This window comes from Cydia amplana, chromosome 2, assembly GCF_948474715.1.
Source record: "Cydia amplana chromosome 2, ilCydAmpl1.1, whole genome shotgun sequence".
Taxonomy (NCBI): domain Eukaryota; kingdom Metazoa; phylum Arthropoda; class Insecta; order Lepidoptera; family Tortricidae; genus Cydia; species Cydia amplana.
This window is the reverse complement of record NC_086070.1, coordinates 20,911,737-20,929,756: the sequence shown is the minus strand read 5'-3', so window position 1 is coordinate 20,929,756 and position 18,020 is coordinate 20,911,737. Positions and strand designations below refer to the sequence as shown.

The following is an 18,020-nucleotide window of genomic DNA, read 5'->3' as shown; positions in this document are numbered from 1 at the left end:
TATGTACATATATTTAGTAATTTTAATAATGCGTTTTTTGCTTATTCATAAAATTCCAAACTATATTTCCTCTTAAATTCCTAGATAATTTGGAAAGATATCCCTAATATTCAAGACAAGGTATAACCAACAGCCAAAAGAGAAGTTGCAACATCCGGGCAGTTTGTTGACCTTTGTCAAGTTTGCCTTCTTGGACATCTTATACAACTTACATTAAGGAGACTTACGAGTTTTACTTAGCAGCAACTCTGTAGTTATACGTCCTTATAAATATTTAGATGCCCGCCGCGATTGCCTTGTAAGAGACTTTAGTTAACAGTTTCATCTGAAATAATCTCTGTGTACTCGTAAATGCTATTATGATTTGATTGTAATACTATTTGATTGTACTTCCACAGTGGCTGTATGACACGTACAAAATGATAGTATTGATAGTCATTTATTATGTTGTTCCTGTCACACAGTGTAAGTGTAAGGCTTGAGTGGACGCTCGAGTTGGGCGTGCAGCGGGGCGGGGTGCGCGGCGTGCATGTTAAACAAATGCAAGCGTATATGAGCGGCCTTACTGCACGCCGCTGCTCAAATTACTTGTGAGCCCGACGCCACGCTGCTCGCTCCGCCAAACGCTCCGCTTCGAGCGTCCACTCAGGCCTTACACGGTGTGGGACTACCATAATAAATTAACCCCATTATTCATAAAACTTAACAAGCCTCAATTAGTTCTGATTTCTTATAAATACATAACTCAAAATGACAGATTAAGACAAAGGATTAATATCTAATTAAGGTTTGTAGCGCGTTTATAAATAACGCCATTAGAGTCCGCTACACAGTTATCATGAAAGATAATTTGTCTAATTAAGAAAACCTAATAAACAAGGGGTTTGGTAAGAAAAACCTTATAGTAGCAGAATTTTAAAAGTTGTGTGTTGTATAATATTAGTAGAACGTAGGTGTATCATTTAGGTATTCAATAAATAAGTAAATAGGTATTAAATAGTACCTAAATAAGAATAAAAATATACGGCATAACAATCATAACATCCCTTATGAAGAGAAACCGCTAAAAACGACTATTATTGTATATGTACTTTTATATTTCGTTTTTTTTCTACATAAAAAGTACTAAACACTAACTTTACATATTTTTACTGGGAAAAAGTATAAGTGTGCATATCTCAGGACTGACCCGACTGAGAGAGATGGTACAACTTCATTTATTATTTAAAATATTTTTATCGCAAAACCTTTTCAATAACACTTTAGGAACTCCATAAAAAGATACGAGTACTCCAGTAAAATCGCCTGTTTATCGTTATCGATAAATCATAAAATACCACTAGTGTTTAAACCTTAGACCTAAACACTTTCTTTTATACCGGGTCTACTAGATTTTTACAAGATATCTTCAATTTAATGGATAACTTACCACGCATGATTACCTAACCGTCAAATTAGTAAACTCAATCAATTAAATTAAAACAAATTATTGTCCAGCGGCGGCACGGTCGCATTTTTATCGCTTATCACCGTGCCTGTCACGTTCTAACAAGTCTGTGTGAAAGTGACGGGCATAGTGACAGGCGATAAAAATGGAACCATGCTGCGTCCGCAAAACTATTTATTATTGCCATTTGCTCGTAACTGTACCAGTACATCTTTATAATTAAATAGTTGTCAATATAGAAGAAACCACAGGGTGTAATCTTTTGGGCATTACTATGTCGAGCACCAGGACGTTTACCTTATTAACCTTAGGCCTGAATTACACTTGTAAGTTTTACTTACGTAAGTAGGGACACAGCTATACTAGAGAATGAGAGATGAATATCGTTATCTCATTCTAACAAATAGCTTTGTCCCTACTTACGTAAGTAAAACTTACAAGTGTAATTCAGGCCTTAACACTGAATTATTTATTATATTATTAAATTGTACAACGGGACGTATTGGCTTATTTACGTAAGTTTTAAGATTCCTCCAGATTCCTTCAGGAGGAGTTTTGAGGTTCTTAAAACTTAAATACGCGATTAAGTACCGTTGTACAATTTAATAATGTGAAAAAATCGTGAAGTTTAGTCTATCTATGTATCGTATTTACTATATATTTATCGTAAATTGACTCACCTACAACATTGAGCTGAAAAGCCAGTGACATCTTAGGCTCCGTGTTGACCTGGCATTCGTAAATGCCCGCGTCCCGCTCCTGCGGGAACTTGATCTGTAGCGTCCAGTTCTCGGACTTGTCCGGTCTTATCACCTGTAGATTGATGAGTAGAATGAATATCATCATATTTCGTAAAACTACTTACTACACAATTCGACACGTCACACGGAGCAGTGCAAGTGCACGACACGAATCAAAAGTCAATACTTACGGATGTACGAGTAAGTATTGACTTTTGATTATACGAGTAAGTATATTTGAATATTTGATTATACGAGTAAGTATATTTTAATATTTGATTATACGCGTATGTATATTTGAATATTTGAGATAGATCCTTAAGATAGGTACTTCAAGAAAATATTTTAGGAATCGACTTGGTCGGTGTGATGTATCTAATTGTAGCACATTTCTAGTTATATTATATTTCATATATTTATCTACTACTTATATTTTTATAATACTAAACTTACCTGAAACCTCTGGTCTGATGTGTAAGTTAATATCCCAGCTGTAAGTATATGGAGGTCTCTTTTTCTTATCCATGATACCTGTAACAAAAATGTATCGAGCTTAAATTCGGCAACCAACCAATTTGAGTCTGAAGGCCAGACATTTCTGGTTGAATAAATGTCATTGTTTTCAATGGATAAGACCTGTCAGGCCTGAGCAAAACAATTCCAGATCAAATTCATAACCAGCACAATCAGAATAAACCTCCGTCAGATAGATGAAGGTATACCAACGATGTGAAATTTTATGAGCTTAACATAGATTGAATTTGAACTTCACGACCATGCACACCCACCCAAGTTTGAGTACTCAGCGCACGTCCTCAAAATTATTGTGCCTTTACGCTTGACTTTGAAGTCATTGTTGCCATTATTTAAAATTGCAAGACCCCGCTTATTTTTACATTGTAAAATGCTGCTTACTGCACTGACCTAAAGTGTCATTCAATAAAACTTGCTAACTATGTAAACAAACCGCCATACTAAAATTGACACTGAATGTCAATTTACTAGTAACTTTTGTTTACATATTTAGCAAGTTCTATTGAATCATTGATATAGAATAAAGAACTAGATACACAATCAGCCGCAAAAAATGGCCCCACAAAAGTAACGTTAAAACAGATCACGCGTTACTTTTTCGTTTAGTCTTGTTTGAAACGCTCAAATGTGAAGTTGTCAACAATTACGAAATGTGCCGTTAAAATATGTAAAAATAACAATGATAAAACAAGGAAAAAAGATGGAATGTATTTCTTTCGGTTAGTTCTTTGGATAGCATTATATAATTTATGTAATCTGGTGGTCATTTTATGGTTTTGAATAAATTAATTTGTTAGTACCAAAGAAGGGATGTCAAGGAACAAAAATCTAATGAGTCGATGTGAGGTCAATATTTTTTTATATTTTTATATGGAATTCGTAAGGAATAATATTAAGTTTAAATTCAAGATTTCCAAGAAAACCTATGCGACGTGTAAAGTGGACTGCTATTTAATTACTTATAGCAAGAAAAAGGGGTGATGCAGTTTTAAACAAGGCAAAACGGCACTTGTGTGTTCGGCGCATTTCCCTGTTTCCGACATATACACCACCAATAAGGGCTACTAACTGTAAATGCTAAACCTTTCTGAACAGTGACAACCACAGGATTTTTTTTATAAAGTATGGACTTTATAAAAAAATCCAATCAGTACCTAAATGTCCCCGTGCACCCGTGCGATGAGTAAATGTAGATCTAAAATACACAGTTATTTTATTTAATAAGTTGAATTTATTTCAAGGAAATTAGTATTTAAAGACGTAGGTATACTTACTTATTAAAAATTAAATTTGTTTGAATTTGAACCACGAATTAATTTTATTTGAGCTCCCGAAATTTGTTTGAATTTGAACCACGAATTAATTTTATTTGAGCTCCCGATTAACTTAAATTTGTTTTATTTATTACTTCAATTGGTTTTTCTGTACAGTAATACCTATTAAAGTGTACCAAAGTGACTCCATTCGTTCATTATTCTCGTTTGACGTTGTTTGACATAAATACGTTACGTTTAGTGCCATCGGACTAATTTTTTTAACAGTGTTGGTACTTATGTTTGCAAATTTGACACTTAATGCTTACGACATTAAGCTCTTTTCTGTACGAAACATTTATCTTGACTCAAAATTTACGTAAGAGTTTTTATCATCAATGCAAATGGTGCGAATACGTCATTGGGATCCACATTTGTTGACGTTTTTGTTCTGCTTTGTGTGTCTATTTCTTTTATATGAAGTCAGTGTATTGAATGACATTTTATGGAAATTTGGGAGTTTTGGTTTGTCAATAATATGAGATCCCTAGATCCTCATTTTTCATTATGATTGTCACTGTGATACGGTATGAAGTGGTACAGAAATCAAATACTTCAACGGTTATCTTTCGCACTCTGGATTTTATCTATATATATAAATGCAAGTGTCCTGACTGACTGACTGACTGACTGATTCATCAACGCAGAGCCGAAACTACAAAAGCTAGAAAGTTGAAATTTGCACACTAGGTTGCATTTGTAAAGTGTACAAGAGATAAGAAGCGATTTTGAAAAATTCAACCCCTAAGGGGGTTAAAAAGGGGATGAAAGGTTGTATGGGGTTCAAGTTTTAGTTTAAGCTAGGAATTTGAAACTTTGTGAAAATGTATTATATTAAAAAACAAGAAAACTAATTTCAGCGTTTTCGAAAATTCATCCCCCAAGGTGGTGAAAAAGGGGTTGAAAGTTTGTATGGAGATCAAATATTTTTGTGAGTGTGGGACGTGAAACTTTGTATATGGGTATGTTATTATAAGACAGTAAAAGTGATTTCAGCGTTTTTGAAAATTCATCCCCTAACAGGGTTAAAAAGGGGTTGAAAGTTTGAATCCATTACAAATGCTTTGAAACTTCTTAGAAAGGCATAATAGCCGATTACAACAAACAGTAATTGCGACGTTTTAGGAAATTCAACCCCTAAGCGGGTAAAAAAGGGGATGAAACTTTGTCTTGGGGTGCAAATTTTATTTTAAGCTAGGACCTTGAAACTTCGCAAAAAGGTATGAAATTAAAAAACAACAAAACTAATTTCAGTGATTTTAAAAATTCATCCCCCGAGGTGGTGAAAAAGGGGTTGAAAGTTTGTACGGAGATCAAATATTTTTGAGAGTGCGGGACTTAAATCTTTGAGCCATATTATTAGAACACAAGAAAACTAATTTCAGCGTTTTTAAAAATTCATCCCATAACAGGGTTAAAAAGGGGTAGAAAGATTGTATAGGTTATAATTTTATTTAAAGCTAGGAACTTGAAGCTTTGTAAAAAGGTAAAGGTAAAGAAAACTAATTTCAGAGTCTTTGATAATTCATCCCCCAAGGTGGTGAAGGGGGTCAAAAATTTGTATGGAACCCAAATATTTATTTGAGTGCGGGATTTGAATCGTTGTATAAAGGCATATTATTACAATACAAGAAAAGTAATTTCAGCGTTTTTAAAAATTCATCCCCTAAAAGTTTAAACAGGGGTTGAGAGTTGGTAGAGGGTTCAAATTTTATTTAAAGCTAGGAACTTCAAACTTCGTAAATAGGTAGTTAGGTAGTAGGTTTTATTAAATAGTGGACTTGAAAATCTTCTGGGGGTTGACAGAGATTATATCGAGAACAATTTTATTCAGAATTCGTAGCCAGGTTGTGAAAGACAAATCTCATGCGTTGTATAATAATTAACAAATGATTAACCGTCCCTACTGCTATCTTTTGCTGCATAATGTTCTAAAGTTCTAAACTAATGTAGAATGTATAACCACCAATATACAAATCCACGCGTACGAAGTCGCGGGCAACAGCTAGTATTTACTGTAGCAAATTTGTTAGAAATGGAAAAAAAATATTACAAGATTGCCACGTTTTATTCGGAAAGTATAAATAATAGACTTTATAATTTACAGTTGAAAATAAATAAGTAAACACCTTGTCCACACAAAATCATAGAGTATAAAAAAAATAAGTGCCACCGAAATCAGTTAAGTCTTTCTTGTTCCCTACTTTATAATTAACAGTTTAAGATAAATAAGTAGACACCTTGCCCACACAAAATCATAGATAGTATAAAAAAAATAAGTGCCACCGAAATCAGCTAATTCTTTCTTGTTCCCTACTTTATAATTAACAGTTTAAGATAAATAAGTAGTCACCTTGCCCACACAAAATCATAGATAGTATAAAAAAAGGTAACTGCCACCGAAATCAGCTAAGTTTCAGAGTCAGGTAATTTTTAAGATGTAGTGTGACACCGAAATCAGTCTTATGAACTAAAAGGCTATCTACCTGGCTAAGTCTTTCTCGTTCCCTAATGGTACCAGTAAGGAACAGGCTGCGAGCAATAAGAATGTAAGAATAATTAAATTTTTATAAAATGCACACAGGAAACTGTTGAATGGTTTAGCGTTCGCTTTAAATTGTAAATTTTGTTGAATTCGTTAAAAGGATGGACACTTCCCTTGAGTTGTGGGGTAGAGCTGCGAACCGACCACGTTCAGTTCAGATGTCGGGAATAGGCTTAGGCCAATGGTGCGCTGCCCATGCTCAGGCTGATGTCTGAATCGTTGGACGAACTATGTTAGGTAACGTGGCGTGCGCCTTGTGGTGTGGCTAGCTCTCCAGCTATTGGTTCGTGTCCACAAAGGCAATGGTAAAATGTTCCCGAAAAAGAAAACTGCGGACGAAGAGAAAGGCCACGCTAAAATAAAGAAATGCAAACAAATAATAAAATAAAAGATTCGAACACTTACCCGCGACAAAAAGCGGTTTTCCCAATTGCAAAAAGGATATTCAATGAACGTTTAAAAATTGCGCTAATAATATAGGCAGAATTGACACCAACTTCATTTGGAAGATAAATGAATCTCGTGTCTGTTGTCAAACCAGACGTCGTCGGGAATTAAGTCAAAAAGAAAAAAAAGGTTTCTACCAAAGCGTATCGCTGCATTACATACATAGCAAATATTCAAAAGTAGATGACGCAAGTAGCAAAGAGGCCGTGACGCTTCACTACACTAGTCGACATTCTGCTGTACGTACCAATGTTACTTTGCACTCTGATTATTTGTTGATAGGTAAACAAAGGTCTCCTTTAATTTTAATTACTTTCAGAAGCAAGCTTAGTCTCTTTGTAATTTCCAATCGTGTTGTTTAAGTGTTGTGTTATTACATACAAAATTAATTTAGTAATTGCTTTCTGTACTAGATACATTGCTTTAGTACTCGAATAACAATATTTTGCTTCTAATGTGAACTAAGTGATTGTATTAATATATGGATTTTATAATATTTCAAATATAGTGCTTTGTCTAGAGATAAGTCAATAAATATGTGCTAGCAGGATGCACTGAGATAGTATCAAATGAAAATCTCACCCCAGGGCAATCTTTAAGCGATGAGGATGTCAGACCACAATAAGCATGCTATCTGTGACCCAGAGCAAATAATTCTTGACCGTTCTTTCTTGGCTACTGTTCTTAGCTCCTAAATCTCTCCCACGAGGCCTATTTCTCTTAATGAAATGAATAATTCGAGTTTGTGTCAAATCTTGTATTCCCCAGAGGACCATTGTGATAACTCAAGTTGGACTGCGAATGAAATTATAATTCAAAACAAAATTAACCTAATTCGGGTTTTTTATTTATCGGCCCTAAAGCAAATTTTCTTAACTTACTTGTTTTGTTATATTTCAACCTGCTATAATGCACATTATTTAGTGTTAAAATAAGACAAATTAATTGAAGTGGAGTTTTTATTATGTCCCAGTTGGAGTAACTCAAGAAATACATCGCTAACATTACCTAACATAATTATTATGTATTTGACTTTAAAATGATACTGTAATCGCTTCAATAAAAAGGTAGGTAGGTATTCGTAAAATTAATTGAAGAGAATTGTCGCGCAATTGGCATGACACATCTTTACATTACAAGTGGTTCTAAAGAAGTTTTCATTTCCACTTCTCTTTGTGAATTTCAGTATCATAAAATGCGTTATAACTCTCCACGGGCGTAAATCATGAACCCCGGATACTCGTGGAAAACACAACAAAACGAGAAAAACAGTGTAAATTCGCTACCGTGGGAAAAAGTAATAACAGAATTTACTGCTATTGGACGACTTACATTAAATTCGATTCGAATAAAGACACAAAAGCACTTTAGCCGTTCAATGGGTTGAAACTAGTAATGGATGTCTCAGTTCGATGGATATTTATGACTAGAATTTATATTGTAAAATGTTTTTTTTTTTTCAAGTTGTGGATTTTTTTCAAGACAAAGTAAAGGTGACAGTCCATTTCCAACTGCAGCTGCACTACTGCTGCGGCGTTACTGGTGCGACATTACTGCAGCGGCGATAGCGGCGGCGACTGCTGCTGTTGCGTCGTGCAGTCGCAGCAGCGTTCGTGTTGCTTGTCAATCAATGTCAGTGTCAGACGTATAAATAAAAATACTAATTTATTTTCGTATATTTTACAAGAAAAAGCAAGTTACAATAATGCTAAATGATAATAAAAAAGAAGACCAGATTGCCTTTCTACGGGAGTCAGAGGCAGTCGAAGACAGCTACCAATAAAACCTGATATGAATTGTCGTTGTGATTCAGGGAATATTACCGATTAAATGAAAAGCAATTCAACGGTGTTTGGTTTGAGACTTAATAATTGACTAAATACACCCAAATTATCCAAATGAAATTAATGCAGAGGAAAAATTACTTAAGGTAAGCTAACATTTTGAAATTATCTTCGCCGCCGACGTGAGCGGGACTCATGTAGCTTGTGAAGTATATGGGGTGTGCACTTGATCCACCTACATCACGTAGGTACGTGATCCAGCCAAATCCAGCCGGCAGTGTCAGTCAGTGGAGAGTAGGTACTCGGCCGTCAGAAACGTGCGGACACTGCCGGCTGGATTTAGAAGTCTACGATAAACGTCCCCAGGTAGGTTCTTTTATCAGGTCTTTCATTGGTTTCTGCAAAGTGATTCGTGGGTTCCGAAGAAGGATGTGACACGTCGTTCGGTATTAGCAAAATATTACACATTTATCTTTCTGAGGTTCAATATTAAAGCAATTTTACTTGTACCTAAAGGTATAATAGTTATTTTCGATACAAGTTCGAAAAAGAGGAAATTCGAAACGAGTGGCGATAAACTAAAACACGACCGAAGGGAGTGTTTTAAATCGACACGAGTTGCGAATTACCTATTCGCACGTGTATCGAACAACGTTTTACAGTACATAAGGCCCTTTAAATTTTTGACATCGCACGAAAAGTGCTATTTTACGCACTAGTGCGTGAAAATAGGGCCATATGTACTGTAAATTAAGGCGCTAGACGCCGTTTTTGGCCGAAAACTCTAACATTCTAGAGTCTATATCTTCTTAACGGTTCAACAAAAAAATATGAAAAAAATATATATGATTTTACGTTTTATGTACAACATTTCCAACGTTTGACTTGTTCCCTATGACTTATAGTTTTTCCAAAAAAGGAACATTACGACAGGCCGTTTTGCGACTAACTTTGCCTATTTCTAGTAAACGGTTTATTCGATTAAAGTTATTTTTAAACTAGAATAATTGTTTTAACAGATACTACAAATGCAACGTAGAATAATGTTAATAAATAATTTTTTTTTAAGAAATCGAATATTTTTCAACATTTTGTGCGTATGTAGCTCGAAAAAGGCGTGGCCGGCAGTCGTGTACTAGCTTTGAGACGAGGAGGCTGTGTCGCTCGTCGCTCCGTGCCTTCCTTGTGTTCTGCATGCTTGTTCTGAGCCGAGGTGCAATAAAATTGGAGTTATTGTGGCCAAAGATTAAATAACCGCAGAATGTTGATTTGGTTGTGACGCGCTTTAGCGCGCGCAACACGGTGTTTCGCAGCCTATTATTACGAACGTAATGACAATATTTCCACTTATGTTTGAGAAAGCTTCATTTGAAATATATAAAAAATGTTTTCGAACATGCGCCGACATATTGCCATTAAAATTTAACGTTATTAATAAAGTTCAATTTCTAAAAAAAAATTGATCAACATTGGCAATTTATGTTGTAGGTATATACTATATAGTTTGATTCAGAAACCATTACATTTTTAGGATTGTTACCCATTAAAATGATGTTAGTTTATTAAGTAAATCTGGGGGCACGGCAGTGCCCCCGCCAAGTCGAGCAAAAAAAGAGGCCGTACCATCCTTTTCTCGAAGCGATTCAGGCCATTTTCGACGTCCTGTAATTTTGTGCTGGCTGAAGCTAAAACCCTGAATTTTCAGTAATATATAGGGCTAAACATGCTTAAGATATATTCTTAAAAAACATTCAATTTGAACTAGTAGTTTAAGAATTATTGTACGTCAAAGTTCCTTATTTCCGACACTGACACACTGACTCACTCACTCACTCACCTACGATCATCATAATTCTAAGGTACTTCTAGTATATCCACAAGCTTCAAATTTTAAATATAAGTAGTTTTTAAATTTAATTTTAAAACCTAAAAATATTGCAATATCAGTCACGTTTTAAAGATCTAAGAACTGCATAAGTAAGTTTGTAATCCCATATAAATATTTGCTATTACAAAGTTACTGTTGCAGTTCCTACAAATAGTAGGTAGTAAAGTAAAGGTACACTACGATGTACGATGTGAGTATGAATGAAGATGTGTTTCTTTATGATATGTGTATACACAGTATGAGTACCCGAAAAGAAGGACTGTCTATAAAAAGAGATGAGATCCCATCAAAAACATTACATGTAAAAAGGTGCAAGTCTCGCAACCCTTCTACTACAAAAAAGTTTTGAGATGTAATGTGAAACCAAGTCGGTTATTTTAATCAGTGCCAGGGGGTGTTAAAACTGTATCAAATATATATCTTTAATTTGTAATACATATAATGACTTGGCAATCGCACGGCTGCAAACAAAAGGTATACGAGTATAGCGCCAACTGCACGCCTCTGGGCTGTATCTTATTCTTTGAACCTCGTGGCGGTGCAGCGATACAAAATTCACGTACGATCGCAGCGAGCGGGGTAAGCGGGTGGTGCGGGTACAGAGCGCTTAGCTCCGCCCTGACGCTCAAGGGCATTGGGCCTTCCAATCGTCTTAATAAATGCATTTGTAAGTGCTATAATTGAGCAATTTACACTTCATATTTTATAGTCCAGTCGCAAATTGAAATCTTATAATTGCTCTTGTGTTGCAGGTGACCATGGGAGATGGCGCTCTTGACAGTAACAGTTAATGACCAGACCATGTAAAATTTGACGGGCCAGACAAGAAATCCTTTATTAAGAAAGCTATTTCATTGACTTTGGCTGATATAAATAACTTTTAATAAATTAATCTGAATAATATTTTTTTTTTCTCAACAAAGCCATAACTCAGTCAAAAAACTCGTCCCGTGCCCTTCCAGACGCAAAGGTGCCCATCACGCTCGCCGCATTGCCACGCTGAACCGCGATGGACAGCCTCTGCATCAGGAAAGACCCGGAACGAGGGTCATGACCTCTCTCCCTTAAACGCTGCCCTAATTCACCCAAGAAAATTTTGGCCTCAGCACACCAACACCCGGACGTCTCCACTGCCAACGGGACAAAAATATACTTTGTCAGCAGCGCCGAGTACTTATCGCGCTTCCGAAGTGCCGCAAATTCAGCCGCCGCTCCTGCCGTCCGGGACGTTCGGCCAATGTGCGAGGCGGCAAAACTAAATAAATATTTTGCTCGTGTTGGTGTGATGATCGGTGTTGTAGGTACTCTGCAAAGTTTGTTTAACCTAGCCTTGAAACCACCGCAACTGTCAATATATTATTTTTTTCAACCATTTGCTTATGTCGTGAGTCAATTGTTTTAAACAAAGCTTTGCCCCTAATACCTAGGAAAATATAGTATAGGGACTGTCTCATTTCAAACATAGACAGAGAGAAGCATATTATATTTGTCTTAGGCTATAGTACTAACACCCAAAAGAAATCGATGAGTAGAGTTTTCTTTTCTTTGTTCATATTTACTAGCAAATTGGGTTTGCCAAACTATAGTTCACTCTCCGGATTTGACGCTATCTTTCTGGTTTCCTACCTTGCTTTGTGATATGGCTTAATATAGATTAGCAAAAAATTAACAGTAGGTAGAATCTGTGCGGAAAGAGAAGTCGTGAAATGTATGTCGCCCAATACATTCTACGACTCTTCTCTTTCCGAACAGACTCTACTATCGGGATTGTTTATCCTTGGGTGTTATAAACTCCTTAGAACGTAGTTGGTTATATCCTCTTTGCTTAGAACTACTGATATCTGTGACCAAGACATTTCAGTGCAGTGACAGATTTGACGTGCGGTCTGCAGTCGCAGTTGCAAGAATACACCAAATGCGCGAAATTGCTCCGGCTTGTCATTCATTTTACTATGGAATTTGACAGTTAGACCGACGCGTTCAGGCCGCTGCAGTAGTGTCGGAGCAGTAGTGCAGCTGCAGTCGAAAATACGTTAAAATGACCATATTACATGCAGTCGGTATTGTCATTCAATTTACTATGGAAATTGACATTCACACCGACCCGTTCAGGCCGCCGGAGTAGTGTCGGAGCAGTAGTGCAGCTGCGGTCGGAAATACGTTAAAATGACCATATTACATGCAGTCGGTATTGTCATTCAATTTACTATGGAAATTGACAATCACACCGACGCGTTCAGGCCGCCGCAGTAATGCCGGAGCAGTAATGCAGCTGCAGTTGGAAATGGAATGTCACCTTTAATTATAAAAATCCAAATACATGGGAATGAACGTAACCTCAAAGGTAATTAAAAACGCACATCAACGGATGACTTGTCATGCTTTCATCTAGGCACCCGGTCTTCAGGAGACATTTCAGCACGCTTCTGGCTCAGACAGCCAGCCTTTTATTAGATTAGAAGCAGGGCGATGATACAAAGACTGTCCGTTCGCTATTGATTATACTATTTTCGCTCAACCAGGGCTCTGCGGCGAGTATACATTAGTAGTTGGCTAGTTTGGTTCTATGAACTTTATTTTAACAAATTTTAGGGTATTCCGATTTGGAAATCGCACGCCCTGTCGTAGGTGGGTATTTTATTTAAATTTGTACCAAAAATGTTTGTGTTAGAATTGGGATTTTTTTATATTATTCCTACTCAGAATCACGAGCTTTTTCCATTTTTACTGATAAAAAAGTGTCACCAAAATTTTTGGTATGTTTGGTTACGGTTTTCAATACAATTTTCTAATACATATGACCGTAACAAACCCCGTAACAAAACGGACAAAAAATATTTGTATGAAATTTTGGGGACATTTTTTTTCTAGTATATTAGGATCGAAAGAGCTCGTGATTCTGAGTGAAAATAATATAAACATTCCAAAATCTAAAATGCAACTTTAAATAGAAATGGCCACGTACTGTAGCCTCTTACGCTCTCTTGTAAATTAGAGAGGAGATCTACATATGTCCAGCAGTGGGGCGTATCTATACTAGTACATATTATATAGTAGGATTTTACAATCTCTTTTCAATCGTCAAAAGTATTTACATTATAAAAAAAATAACAGCTTACAAAATACAAAATTCAGCAATTATAATTTACTACCAATACAAAATACATTTCATAATAATTCTTTCATTTATTAATAGAAGGCCATGCACCTTTATCATTAATTTGCTCTTCGACTGTGTAATTATGCATTACGCAGTAGACCAGTTTTTACGTATTTTTTTTAACAAGCTTTTATTAGGTCGACCTGTATGTAACTAACTATGTAATGGAATCTAAGGTAAGTAATTTAACCATCTTCCAAGGATCGTAGCGTCATGAAAATTGCCAGCTGTATGTAGTTCTGATGACAATACAATAATATGGTACTGTCGAACTGATCTGATGATGGAGACAGGAGGTCGCCATAGGAACTCTGATGAAATAACGCAACCTAATTGTGTCAGGGGTTTTTAGAATTGTCTCGATGAGTATTAGTTGTCTGTCGTAAGAAAAGTACAGTCAGCGATAAAAGCTTGTACCAAAAATTAAATTTTTGCCAAAAACTTATTTATTTCCAGGAAATGGTAAATCCAGTCCGACCACCGATAGTTTCACCTTTTCCGAACAGAGACGTAAGGATTCATTTTAAAGGCAAATTTTTACAACATTTCCAGCCGCCTACTGCTGCAAATTAGATTTAAAATCGCAATGTGCCATTTTGCATAACTAGTTTTATTGAAGCCGGTGGGTAGCGATTTTTTTTAGGAAATTGTTTGTTCGCTATCAAAAGAAAGATAAATTAAATTGAGGACTTATTTACTATCTAGAACCGTGGTTATTAGGGTCCTCGATAAATGGGAAAATGCAATGATTGCAATAAGAAAAATCACAAATTAAAGCTTTTGTTTAAGTTTTTCATGCCTTAAATTTTTACAACAATACGTATAAATGAAGTTTATAATAACTTTAAACTAGAAACCAAACAACATTACGGTTGGCAACATCAAGGTTTGAGGCTCGAAGTTCGCGAACCAATCGAACCTTTTAGGCTCCTCTTTGTAAATTATAACGCGCACTTTACGCGAATTTGATTTGAATGTCTACTCGAGCATAATAGAGGTGTACAGAATTTATTTCAACAACATTGCCGAACTTTGGAGACTGATTGTAGTCTTTAAACTTTGAATGCGATACGGTGCGGTCGTAAATAAGTTTCGGAAAGTTTTTTACGAGTATAAGTTTATTTTACTTACGTGGCGTACTAAGACTAGGTACACAAAAGATTTTAAAGTTTTGAGAAATGATTTAAAGTCTCAATGGTTGTGTAGTCTGTTTAAATCATTCTGTTTTAAAATGATGTGATTTGATATACGGGTGATGTCATCATAACCTTTTAGATTCTGTAGTTCAACTCTTCAGTTCTGTTAAAAATCTGTCTAACCGTTGCCATTGTTATAAATGTCTACTTGTCATGTTATGTGTTTTTGCTACCAAGTTCCAATTTTTAGGGCCATTTTAATTCTATCTCCTGACTCAATATCGTTTGTGAGCGTAATTTCATTATTGATATTTGATATTTATTGAAATCAAATTTTACAGCATTACAGTTAACACCAATGCACTGTAAAATTAAGTAAGTAATAATAAAGCGATTAATAAACTATCTATTGCATGTTTGATTCGCAAAAACGTAAAAAATCTTTAAAAAGTTTATGACTTTGGTCGGAAAACAAGTCGCAGTCAGGTGCAAAAGATAAAAAAATATTAAGGAGTGTCCGGGAACGGACAATTGGAGAGTATCTGGTGTGCAGTCGTGTGAAAGGTTCCATTATGTATGTACAGTATTCCTTTGTAAAGGCACACCGCATTCTTTTTTTTTAATAGAAATTGTTTATTCGTGGCAAAAAACCGATAAAAAGAGGAACAATAAACAAACTTACTTTTAAAGGAATTTTCACGTTAAATTATACTTACGGCCTTATCTCCAAGCTGCTCCACCCTGCAGTGCAGGAAGGCAGTCTGCCCGACCACGGTAGTGACGTTGCGCGGTACGTTGTACTCGAAGTACGGGAATGAGCCCACACTGTCCTCGCCGTAGTGCGCTGTTCCTGAAATGGAAACGTGATTAAGTACAACTTGTTTAGGCGATCTAGTTAGTACACAGGGACTTCATAATTAACTAGGAACCAATTAAGCATGTCTCAGAATGTTGCTCGGTAACATTATTACTCACAGGTTTGTTTTAGTTGTAATAAAATTTTACTATTCAATTCAATTCAAACATATTTTCATAAAATTTACATTTTATACGTCAGTATACAATTACAGATTATTTATATAATAACATACATAAAATAAGTATTACAATCTGAGCTCAATTGGGGCGTTCAAATCCGGCCATGAGCATGGGCTTAATTACTTTTTCTTTAGTAAATAACAACTTTTTCAGTTTACGTTTTATTTGTTTATTAAACATGTCTAATTTTAACTTAACTACAAAAAAAAAGTGTATAAAAAAATGTCTAGTCGTTCTCAGATTAACTTGTCTAAAACCCTATTTGTCTGTGATAAAAGCAAACTGCGATAATTATTAAATGTAAAATTTTAAAGTAACAAGTTTAGACTGACAACATACCGATTCAAAAGAAGTTACATAATAGTGTGTATAATGATAAATATTTTTTATATACATACAACCAACAACAATAAAAAACCAACCTTTTGACAGTCGGATCGTCCATACTTTAAGATTTCATATCTTCTAAAACTATGGACTATCTTATATGGACTGCCATACTACACACAAGTTCTCCAAACAGGTGTATTGATTCCGAATGTCCATTAGTGTACAGGTTTACTGTCCTTACGTGCGACCTACTTCTAAAAAGTTCTCTCTGTCCCAAACGTATTTTTAATAAAGTTAATATTAGGTACTTTAATTGAACCCTTGGTAATGAATAGGGACTTCCTTACTAAGGTTATTAAGTACCCGTGGTGTAATGTAATTTTATTATCCTTTAATTAATGGTTTAAGGTAATGGTAGTTTAATGCCTCATGTGGCTGATAATATCTCTGGGGTTCAGGTAATAATAAACTCATTTACAAAGATGGAGTCGAATGATTTTAGGAAATTGTTTTAAACATCCTGTTTGAATTATTTTCTGGAAACCAGCTGAATCATTCGATCGGTAATAGGCCTAAGCCAACGTTAATCAATCCTTAGTAAAATCTTAACGAACTTTGTTGCTCAATTACACTCACTGATTAAACATGAAATAGAATCTGGCAAATGAGATCATCAATTTTGTTAAGCGATTGGGCGCCGCATCAAATCGCACAGTCACTCGCGGAAATTCATATACGGACAAGTACGACCGGAATGCACGCTCGAATGATTACTAAATGACATAATTTATCAAAATTTCATCATTATTCATGATTTTGATGTCAAGTGTACGTTCGAATTGGCCTCCTAGATGTATCAAATAGAGGTAATAATGCGCGCTTATTCTTAATTAATGTTGATTAAAAAATTATGTGGGACTAAAACATCTGAGGGCCTTAATGCGGCGCAGGTGAGTGGGTTTAATTTTGGGGTTTGTAAAACCCTTTTTTAGTCGCTGTCATGGGAAAACTGGATCTACTGGATGCGGTTGTTTAGGGTTGTTGTCGAATGTATCACAAGAAGATTTAGGTAGGTAATAGGTACCTTAATTATAAAAAAAAAATTATAACAAATATGTATTTTTTTAAATTGGTACGTTTATTGGTTTATTAATGTTTTGTGTTGTTTGGTTATATTCAATTCGACTTTTCATATTTTTTCTTTGCGCCACCTACCGTATATTCTAATTCTTTTCTCTCCGATACCCAAAGATTGTCTGGAAGAGATCGCTCTTAACCGATAAGACCGCCTGTTGTTACCTCTATTGTCTTTGTTTATGTTATTGTACATTTATTGTAAACTACGTGTATGTGAGGTGTGCAATAAAGAGTTTTGTATTGTATTGTATTGTAAGGGAAAAAATAACTTTTAATACATAGATAAATTCTATGCTAAATCGGTATCGCACTCGCTTTTCTACCCATTGTCTTAGTCGTGGCTTATGTTTCTATTAGACTCAAGTATACATATTTGCAACAAGACTTAAAAGTGTTCAATGAATACTACTGGCAGAATCGCGAACATGATTCAAGGTTTAAGTTTAATTGATTGATAAGATTTTTCAGCAGTGTTAATAACGTAAGCGTCGTTTTTTACTCGTGTTATTTTACTACAAAAC

General features: G+C 35.4%; 1 protein-coding gene across 1 annotated transcript in view; it reads right to left on the bottom strand.

Annotated features, from left to right (window-relative positions):
• The window catches only part of LOC134660074 (zwei Ig domain protein zig-8-like), a 146,365-nt gene that overhangs the window by 15,047 nt on the left and 113,298 nt on the right, over window positions 1-18,020 (bottom strand). Inside the window, exons 3-5 of the mRNA XM_063515777.1 lie at window positions 15,711-15,844; window positions 2,641-2,718; window positions 2,128-2,260 (exon numbers count right to left, since the gene is read on the bottom strand). Of these exons, the coding sequence (XP_063371847.1) occupies window positions 2,128-2,260; window positions 2,641-2,718; window positions 15,711-15,844 (345 nt within the window). The remainder of the gene's footprint in view (window positions 1-2,127; window positions 2,261-2,640; window positions 2,719-15,710; window positions 15,845-18,020) is intronic.